General features: G+C 52.0%; 1 protein-coding gene and 1 non-coding gene across 2 annotated transcripts; one reads left to right on the forward strand and one right to left on the reverse strand.

Annotated features, from left to right (window-relative positions):
- Positions 1 to 14: 14 nt before the first annotated feature.
- TRNAI-AAU lies at positions 15 to 88 on the forward strand. The gene has a single exon. It is a non-coding gene; the product is annotated as a tRNA-Ile (tRNA).
- A 670-nt stretch (positions 89 to 758) lies between these two features.
- BORCS6 (BLOC-1 related complex subunit 6) lies at positions 759 to 2,673 on the reverse strand. The gene has a single exon (XM_010362423.2). The coding sequence runs from the start codon at positions 2,571 to 2,573 to the stop codon at positions 1,500 to 1,502; it is 1,074 nt and encodes a 357-aa protein (XP_010360725.1). The 5' UTR covers positions 2,574 to 2,673; the 3' UTR covers positions 759 to 1,499.
- Between the last annotated feature and the right edge of the window lie 7,436 nt (positions 2,674 to 10,109).

Below are 10,109 nucleotides of genomic sequence, written 5' to 3' on the forward strand. Positions count from 1 at the left end.
CCCTGTTAGTAGCTGGCCGGTTAGCTCAGTTGGTTAGAGCGTGGTGCTAATAACGCCAAGGTCACGGGTTCGATCCCCGTACGGGCCACAGCGTGAAACTTTTCAAAAGCAGGATTGCGCTGTTTTAGAGCCAAACAACATCACCGCTGGAAAACCAGCGAAACATTTCCAATCCCAGAAGAGGAAGCGTTTTGGAGCGCATTCTAAACTGGGCGTGTCTTGAGAGGAAAGGATTGAGAGAAACCAGGGTTGTTCCACGATCTTTGCTTCTACATCTTAATGGCCATAATATATGGCTCCTGAACTTACTGTGTGAATTGTAAACAAAAGGCTTTGGGACTAATTTGTCTCAAACCATGTGACACAGATCTGCAGAGTGTGGGAAATGGTCAGGAATGGAGCTGACAAGTGTTCCCAGTCTTCCTTCAGAGGTAAGATGTCCGTCCAATCCACCCAGCCCCTGCCTATTCATCAGGACCTGAGAAGACAATTTCTTCCCCTTCTCTTCTAGAGCACCTTTTTTTATTTTACGTTTCTGTGGTTACTGGATCTCTGGGCCCCTGTGAGTGATGATCTATGTCCTCACATTTCCCTTCAGACCAGATGCTTGAGGGCAGGAACCATATCCTTCCCCATAGAGCCTGAGACACCCCCACCCCCACCCCACTTCCAGCACCAGCCCCAAGGGAGCTGCGTGAACAACACCGACCCTCATTCCCATTGCTTTGGCTTATTAATCACTGTAACCCCACACAGACTCAGCCTCAGCCTTCGCAGCAGCAGCAGCAGCACTTTAATTCCACAAAATCTCAGAAAGCCAAAACTGATGAGAACACTCCACAACAGGTGGGCTTCAAAACCAGCAACATTCTACCTGAACCCTGAGAGCAGTGAGACGTCTCCCACCTCACCCACCTCCGCCGTGCAACCCATTCCTCCTAGCTGCACCCCGGTTCTGGCTGGGGAAGTGATATGGTAGAGGGCCAGAGGGCAGAAGCAGAAGGCTATCCATCCGCAGGGGTGCATCCTTGCCTGCGGTGTGTTTGGCCAAGGACGGCTCAAGCTCCCACAGCCCCTGGCACCTGAGATGTGGCCACTGAAGTCAGGATAGCCACAGTGGGGGCTGGGGCTTCCTCTGTCCCTTTCTCCTGATTACATGTGGGAGTCACGTCCTCACCTTGAAGCAGACCTAAAGCCCTGTGTTCCCAGGGCTGGTGCTCTAGCTAGGGAGGAGAGTTGGGAAGAACAGGGTAGCTACAGATGGCCAACTGTATAAAAGCAGAGTAACATCCCTTCCCACCAGGAAAGCCGTTACAACTTCCCCATATACACCAGCCTAAGGCCCAGCGAGTGGGCGCGGGCCAGCTGAACGTATCTGGAAGAGCCTCCAACCCACAGGCCTCCCCTCAGTGGGCACTTCCCACGAGGACTCCCTGAAGAGTCCTTAGGGTCCTGCTGGGCCCTGCCCTGGCCAGGCCCGGCCTCTCCTGTCCTCCTGGTCACTTGCACAGGGCCTCCAACACCTCCAGAGTACGTCGGATATCCCGGACTTGGCGAGCCAGCCCCTGAACCGGCTGCAGAGCCCGCTCCAGCTCCTCGCAGCGCGCCAGCAGGGTGTACATGCCCTTGATGCTCATGTCCACGGCTTCACCTAAGGAGTCCACAGCGTCGCGGTAGGTCTGGATGCAGCCCACGCTCAGCGCCGTCAGCTCCTGCACCGCGCCACCTAGACCGCGAAGCAGACGGTCCACCCGGCCTCCCAGCTCCCGACTCAACCGCTCCAGATCCCGCAGCACCTCAGGGTCGATGGGGGGAATGGCTGGTGTGGGTGTGGGTGCAGGCGCTGGGCAGGGCCGCGCAGGGGCAGAAGGAGGGGGTGGAGGGGCGCCGCTCAGACGGATCTTGAGTTGCAGGTTGTTGGCGACAAAGTGGGTGAGGTCGCCGTGGCGGCTCACTGTGCCCTCGAGCTCCAGGGGACTGGAGATGGTGGCGCGGCGTCCACCGCCCGCGCCGGACTCGGCACTGCCTGAGGACCCGGCGCCACCGCACGCCTCGCTCAGCCCGTCCAAGCTGCGGCTGTCCTGAAGGCGGCTGGAGAACGAGCGGCCGGCTCTGCCGCCCGCGGCCGCCTCCTCGTCGTTGTCTTCCTCCTCCTGCTGCTCAACATCCATCCCGCCGCCTGGTCCCCCTCGACGGCAGTCCCTCCCGGAGGCGGGCTTGCCCTCGGGCGGCGCCGGGTCCTTGTGCCGGAAGGACAGGGACGGTTCGTGCTCTGCACCCGGCGCCCCACTGAGGCTCCCGGCCCCAGACGGCGTCCCTTGAGGGCCGGGCTCTTTCTCGAGAGCCTCCCGTTCCGGTCGGTGGACGACGCCGCAGCCTGACGTCTTCGGGGACGTCCTGGGGTGGCGGTTCGCGCCCCCAGCGTTCTCGGCCTCTTCCTCCCCGGACACCCGGAGGCCTGAGGGCGGCTCAGAGGACGTTCGGCCCGGTCCGCCGCCGAAGATTGCGGCCTGCTGTTCCGCTACAGCCAGAAGGTCCGTCTCGGGCCCGGGCCGCCCCCGAGACGACTCCATACTGCAGGTGGGGGCCGCAACCGAGGAATTGGTTCGCCCCGGCTCCGGAGGCGGTGGCTGCGCCTTTAAGGGGCGTTGGTAGAGGCGCGCCGATTGGCAGCGGTTGACAATGGTAAGGACAGGAAAAGCATTTTGATTGGTCGCGGTGACCAGGAAGTCCCGGAAGAAGAGCTGTTACTGCACAGCGGAACACACGTGAACGCCGGCTGGGTGGAGAGAAGGAGGTGACAGCTGCTCCCGTCGCCCCGCCCTTTCTGAAAGCTGATGGGGCAGATCTTAAAGACCAAGGTCCTCAAATTTCTGAGTCCCGCAGGGTGGGGCTTAGATTTTTTCTGCCTGCAATTGAACACCCCCACAGTGATTGCTTAGCAAAAACACCAAGTGGGGAGCCCACTTGGGGTTCCTAGAGAGGTTCTTAGGATGGAAATGACATATCCTGCTTGGACCATTGGGGTTGAACCTACTTGACTAAGGAAGGAGGAAACCAGAAGTCCAGCATGAGCATGAATGGTTTGCTCTATCTTTCTTGGTTAACAGACCTAACCATTGAACTGCTCAGAGCGACCCATTGTGGTCAAGGCAGCGGCCTCTGGGCTTTCCTATGCTTTTGCCACTCTTGTTCTGTGTCTCTTGCCCCTTTCACATTGAAGGGTCCCGCCCCTTAGAGGATGGCGTGTGATTTTGCCACGAGGTAAAATATTCAACAAATGAAATGATCACAAATTTTGATATGTGCTATACAGGAAATAAAGTGTTGAGATTGAAAATATAACTGAGTAGGCACTAGTTTAGATAAGGGGTCAGGAAAAGACCTCTTCGGTGGGACTTTTAACTAAAAAGAACCAAAAAGACCCAGCCACCCTCCAGGCAGAGGGAAGAAAACTTGAGCTACCGCTCAGAGACAAAGAAGTCTTGACGTATTCAAGAAAGTGAGGTGAGAGGGCAGGAGACATTGGGACTAAAACAAAATCCGCAAGGTAAGGGGAAGGATTTTGAGCTGAGGAGCTGAACAGGCAGCAGGGGCCACGTCATGCAGGGGGCCTTGTAGTTCCTGTTGGGGAATGGAGATTTCCTCTAAATGCAATGGTGCAGCAGACATTGGAAAGGTTGTAAATTGCAACACATAGCCAAAGCCCAGAGACATCAGTATTTTTACTTATTTATTTATTTATTTGTTTGTTTAGAGACGGAGTCTCACTCTGTCACCCAGGCTGCAGTGCAGTGGCGCGATCTCGGCTCACTGCAACCTCCGCCTCCTGGGTTCAAGCGATTCTCCTACCTCAGCCTACCAGGTAGCTGGGATTGCAAGCGCCCGCCACCATGCCCAACTAATTTTTGTATTTTTAGTAGAGACGGAGTTTCACCATGTTGGCCAGGCTGGTCTTAAACTCCTGACCTCAAGTGATCCACCCGCCTCGGCCTCCCAAAGCGCTAGGATGACAGGCGTAAGCCACCGTACCCGACCAGACATCCGTATTTAATAAAAACAGTTTGCTAACTCTCCTTAGCTGACAAAGGATGTGGTTGTTTTTTCCATTTGGATAGAGAGATGTCTTGAGGCAGTGTCATGCCAACATTCAGAAGTGCAACTCCCCAGAACTTCCCAGCACTACTATCCCCAGGTGCCTGCCAGGGTCCTAGCCAGTCAACCCTAATGATAGTAGCTCAAAGTTTCACTACGCCTGAGGAGTCCACAATTGTCAGCTGTCTGTATCTTATAGTCACCTGCAGCTTGACAAAACCCGTCATTCCTTTGCTCTAAAAAAAAAAAAAAAACCTGAAAAGCTCATACATTGGGCTGGGTAGGTAGATATTCTTTAGAAGATGGGAGGCCTTCCCTTGAGAATGGGAAGCTGAGCACAGGAAGAGAGTGATGTGATGGGATTCATGTTTAGGGATTATAGGCTGTTGTAGAAAATGTTTGCAAGGGAGACGGTAGACCAGTGAGGAGGTGGTTCCAAGTACCAGGTGATAGTAGCTCAGTCTAGCAGGATGTGGATGGATGCATTCTAGATGTATCTTGAAGTTGTTTTTTGTTTTTTGTTTTTTATTTTTGAGACGGAGTCTTGCTCTCTTGTCCAGGCTGGAGTGCAGTGGCACAATCTTGGCTCACTGCAACCTCCGCCTCCCAGGTTCAAGCATTCTCCTGCCTCAGCCTCCTGAGTAGCTGGGATTACAGGCGCGTGCCACCATGCCCAGCTAATTTTGTATTTTTAGTAGAGACCCGGTTTCACCATGTTGGCCAGGCTGTTCTCGAACTCCTGACCTCATGATCCGCCTGCCTTGGCCTCCCAAAGTGCTAGGATTACAGGTGTGAGCCTGTATCTTGCAGTTTTTAGAGGACAAATGGGCTACCCACCCTCTGTCTGTGTAGGGGAAGCTCCTCACTCTCCAACTCTCCATTCCCTGACTTGTTGGTGCAATGACAGCCAGGGACAGGCACGTGACCCAAACATGGCCAATTAGAGTACTTCATCCTTCTGACTGCAGATTGGCTCAGGGAAGAGCACATGACCCAAGGTATGACCAGTAAAAATCCTCCACAGTGTTGTTTGTTTGTTTCTAGCTTTGTGGACAGTGTGAGACGCCTTTCTGTTCTCTTGAGAACTCAAGCTGAGTATCAGCTTTTCCATCTTTCATGTCCAGGAGATAACTGTCTGTAGAAGGAAAGAATGAGGCTGATAAGGAAGAGAACCAGAGACGAAAGATGAAGAGGTATGAATTCTGAGAGCGTTTGAAATCCTGTACCAGCCTGAAGATAGCCCCACCTTTATCCTTCCTGTGATTTGGTTCCTTGCCCCACCCCTATCGCACCACCTCCCCGGCAAAACCTTGTTTCTTCCTACGGTGACTTCTGTCTCAGTAAATGACAACTCCATCTTCCCAGTGACTAAGACCAAAAACCCTGGAGTTGTACTTGACTCCTCTTTTTGTCATAATCTATGGCCAATCCTTTAGGAAATCTTGTTGGTTCTGCTCGAAAATATATCCAGAATCTGACCACTTCTCATCCTTACCATTGTTTCTGCCCTGGTCCAAACCACCATCATTTTTGGCCTGGATAAATGAAGTTGCTTCCCAAATGGCCTCACTTCTTCTACCCTCACCTCTCTACAGTCTATTCTCAATAGAGAACCAGAATGATCCTTTAAAAATGTAAATTAGCGGCCAGGCGCGGTGGCTCAGGCCTGTAATCCCAGTACATTGGGAGGCCGAGGCGGGCAGATCACGAGGTCAGGAGATTGAGGCCATCCTGGCGACCACGGTGAAACCCCGTCTCTACTAAAAATACAAAAAAAATTACCGGGCGTGGTGGCGGACGCCTGTAGTCCCAGCTTCTCGGGAGGCTGAGGCAGGAGAATGGCGTTAACCCGGGAGGCGGCGGAGCTTGCAGTGAGCGGAGATCGCGCCACTGCACTCCAGCCTGAGAAACAGAGCCAGACTCCGTCTCAAAAAAAAAAAAAAAAGTAAATTAGTGGCCAGGCGCGGTGGCTCACGCCTGTAATCCCGACACTTTGGGAGGCCGAGGTGGGTGGATCACGAGGTCGGGAGATCGAGACCATCCTGGCCAATATGGTGAAACCCCGTCTCTACTAAAAATACAAAAACATTAGCCGGGTGTGGTGGCGGGCGCCTGTAATCCCAACTACTCTGAAGGCCGAGGCAGGAGAATCACTTGAACCTGGGAGGCAGAGGCTGCAGTGAGCCAAGATTGTGCCACTGCACTCCAACCTGGCAACAGAAGGAGACTCCATCTCAAAAAAGAAAAAAATTAGCCAGACATGGTGTTGCACACCTGGAGTCCCAGCTGCTATGGAGGCTGAGGTGGGAGGATTGCTTGAACCCAGAAGGTTGAATATGTAGTGAGCTATCATTGGACTATTGCACTCCAATCTGGGCAACAGGGTGAGACCCTATTTCAAAAAAGGAATTAACTGATTAGGTTAAAAGAGTTATGCTCCTCCTGGAGCTAGGGATGGGTCAGTTCCTTCCAAATTCAAACAGTTGCAACATAATGGGGAAGGCAGGAGGGGCTGTCAGGAGGCTACCACAGTGTCCACTACAGTAGGGTTCAGTGAAGTATGGCCCAAGGGCCAAATCCAGCTCAACACCTGTTGTTATATGGCCGTGAGCTAAGAAAGTTTTTATGTTTTTATTTGGTTGTTTGAGACCGAGTTTCAAGTTTCGCTCTTGTTGCCCAGGCTGGAATGCAGTGGCACAATCTCAGCTTACTACAACCTCTGCCTCCTGGGTTCAAACAATGCTCCTGCCTCAGCCTCCCAAGTAGCTGGAATTACAGGCATGTGCCACTATGCCTGACTAATTTTGTATTTTTAGTAGAGATGGGAGTTTCACCATATTGGTCAGGCTGATCTTGAACTCCTGATATCAGGTGATCCGTCCGCCTCAGACTCCCAAAGTGCTGGGATTACAGGTATGAGCTACCCTGCCCGGCTGTTTTTGTATTTTTAAATGGTTGAAAGTAATCTAAAGAATATGAAAGTTGGCTGTGCACGGTGGCTCACGCCTATAATCCCAGCACTTTGGGAAACCTAGGCGGTCGGATCACTTGAGGCCAATAGTTTGAGATCAGCCTGGTCAACATGGCAAAAACCCTGACTCTACAAAAAGTACAAAAATTAGCCAGGAATCCGGGCGTGGTGGCTCACACTTTGGAATCCCAGCACTTTGGGAGGACGAGGCGGGCGGATCACCTGAGGTTAAGAGTGCCAGACCAGCCTGACCAACGTGGTGAAACCCTGTCTCTACTAAAAATACAAAAATTAGACGGGCATATTGGCGGGCGCCTGTAATCCCAGCTACTTGGGAGGCTGAGGCAGGAGAATCGCTTGAACCAGGGAGGCGGAGGTTGCAGTGAGCCGCGGTTGCAGTGAGCCAAGGTCGCTCCATTGTACTCCAGCCTGGGCGATAGAGTGAGACTTCATCTCAAAAAAAAAAAAAAAAATCAGGCGGGCGTGGTGATGTGTGCCCGTAATCCCAGCTACTCAGGAAGCTGAAGCATGAGACTTTCTTGAACCCAGGAGGCAGAGGTTGAAGTGAGCTGAGATCGCACCACTACACTCCAGCCTGGGTGACAGAATGAGACGCTGTCTCAAAAAAGAAAAAAAAAATGTCAAGGTCTATACATTTTTATTGGAACACAGTCATGTTCGTTCACTTATGTATTGTCTTTTTTTGTGTGTGGTTTTTTTGGTTGCTGTTGTTTTTGAGATGCAGTCTTGCTCTGTCGCCCTGGCTGGAGTGCGGTGGCGCCATCTCAGCTCACTGCAACCTCCGCCTCCCGAGTTCAAGCAATTCTCTGCCTTAGCCTCCCAAGTAGCTGGGACTACAGGCATGTGCCACCACACCCGGCTAATTTTTGTATCTTTAGTACAGAAGGGATTTCACCTGGTTGGCCAGGCTGCTCTCAAACTCCTGACTTCAGGTGATCTGCCCGCTTCAGCCTCCCAAAGTGCTAGCATTACAGGCGTCAGCCACAGTGCCTGGCCTCCAACAGCATTTTATTTTATTATTTATTATTATTATTATTTTTTGAGATAGAGTCTCACTCTATTACCCAGGCTGGAGTAAAGTGGCACCATCTGGGCTCACTGAAACCTCTGCCTCCGGGGTTCACACCCTTCTCCTGCCTCAGCCTCCCCAGTAGCTGGGACTACAGGCACACGCCACTGCGCCGGGCTAATTATTTGTATTTTTAGTAGAGACAGGGTTTCACCGTGTTAGCCAGGATGGTCTCGATCTCCTCGTGATCCGCCTCGCCCCGCCTGGCCCGCCTCAGCCTCCCAAAGTTCTGGGATTACAGGCCTGAGCCACTGCACCCGGCCCCCAACAGCATTTTAAAATAGAGTTTTTAGAAAGTAAAAATTTATATGTACGGGTCAGGCATGGTGGCTCACACCTGTAATCCCAACACTTTGGGAGGCCAAGGCCGCGGATCACCTAAGGTCAGGAGTTAGAGACCATTCTGGCCAACATGGTGAAACCCCGCCTCTACAAAAAATGTAAAAATTAGCTGGGTGTGGTGGCGCATGTCTGTAAACCTAGCTATTTGGGAGGCTAAGGCAGGAGAATCGCTTGAACCCGGGAGGCGGAGGTTGCAGTGAACAGTGATAATGCCATTGCACTCCAGCTTGGGCGACAAGAGTGAGACTCCATCTCAAAGCAAACAAACAAAACTAAATAAAACAAATATCTATGTATATTAATGCAATTGGGAACAGCCCATGTTATAGGTAAGAAATGACTATTATTTCCATCTTAAAGACTCACAAAAGGCCAGGAGCGGTGGCTGGCCAGGTATGGTGGCTCATGCCAGTAATCCCAGCACTGTGGGAGGTCGAAGCAGGTGGATCACTTGAGGTCAGGAGTTCGAGGCCGGTCTGGCTAACATGGTGAAACCCCGTCTCTACTAGAATCGCTTCAACCCAGGAGGCGGAGGTTGTAGAGAGCCAAGACAGCACCACCGCGCCCCAGCCTGGGTGACAGAGTGAGACTCTGTCTCAAAAAAAAAAAGACTCACAAAAATACGAAAATTAAATAACTTGGCCGGGCGCGGTGGCTCAAGCCTGTAATCCCAGCACTTTGGGAGGCCGAGACTGGCGGATCACGAGGTCAGGAGTTCGAGACCATCCTGGTTAACACGGTGAAACCCCGTCTCTACTAAAAAATACAAAAAAAAAAACTAGCCGGGCGAGGTGGCTGGCGCCTGTAGTCCCAGCTACTCGGGAGGCTGAGGCAGGAGAATGGCGTAAACCCGGGAGGCGGAGCTTGCAGTGAGCTGAGATCCGGCCACTGCACTCCAGTCCGGGTGACAGAGCGAGACTCCGTCTCAAAAAAAAAAAAAAAAAAAAAGAAAGGATGGTGCCTGAACCAGCATGAGAGTGATTGGGTTTGTGTGTAATAAAAGTGGGCCTCTCCAGGGATTTGGTTGGCAATAGGAAGAGCTGGAAGACCTGGGGAGGTAAGGAAGTAAAAAGAGAGAAACCAGAAATGATCTCTAGGTTTTTGACCCAAGTAACTGGGTGCTAAATGATAGGGCTATTGACTGAGATGGGGAAGTTACAACTTTTTTGATTGGGTGGGCAGTGAGTTAAGAATACTATTTTAGGCCAGGCGTGGTGGCTTCCGCCTGTAATCCCTGTACTTTGGGAGGCCAAGGTGGGTGGATCACCTGGGCATGGTGGCGTGTGTTGAGGGAAGAGAATCATTTTAACCCGGGAGGCAGAGGTTGCAGTGAGCCAAGATCGTGCCACAGCACTCTAGCCTGGGCAACCGAGCAGAACTCTGTCTAAAAAAAAAAAAAAAAAAAAAAAATTCTATTTTAGGCATGTTCACTTTGAGAAGCCTATTAGATTGCCAAGAATGTGTCAGTCTCAAGCCTGATAGGGACGTCAAGGTGAGAAATATAAATGTGGGCATCATATTTAAAACCATGGGCTGGGCCGGGCACAGTGGTTCATGCCTGTAATTCCAGCACTTTGAGAGGCTGAGGCAGGTGGATCACCTGAGATTAGG

This window comes from Rhinopithecus roxellana, chromosome 19, assembly GCF_007565055.1.
Source record: "Rhinopithecus roxellana isolate Shanxi Qingling chromosome 19, ASM756505v1, whole genome shotgun sequence".
In the NCBI taxonomy this organism is placed as follows: domain Eukaryota; kingdom Metazoa; phylum Chordata; class Mammalia; order Primates; family Cercopithecidae; genus Rhinopithecus; species Rhinopithecus roxellana.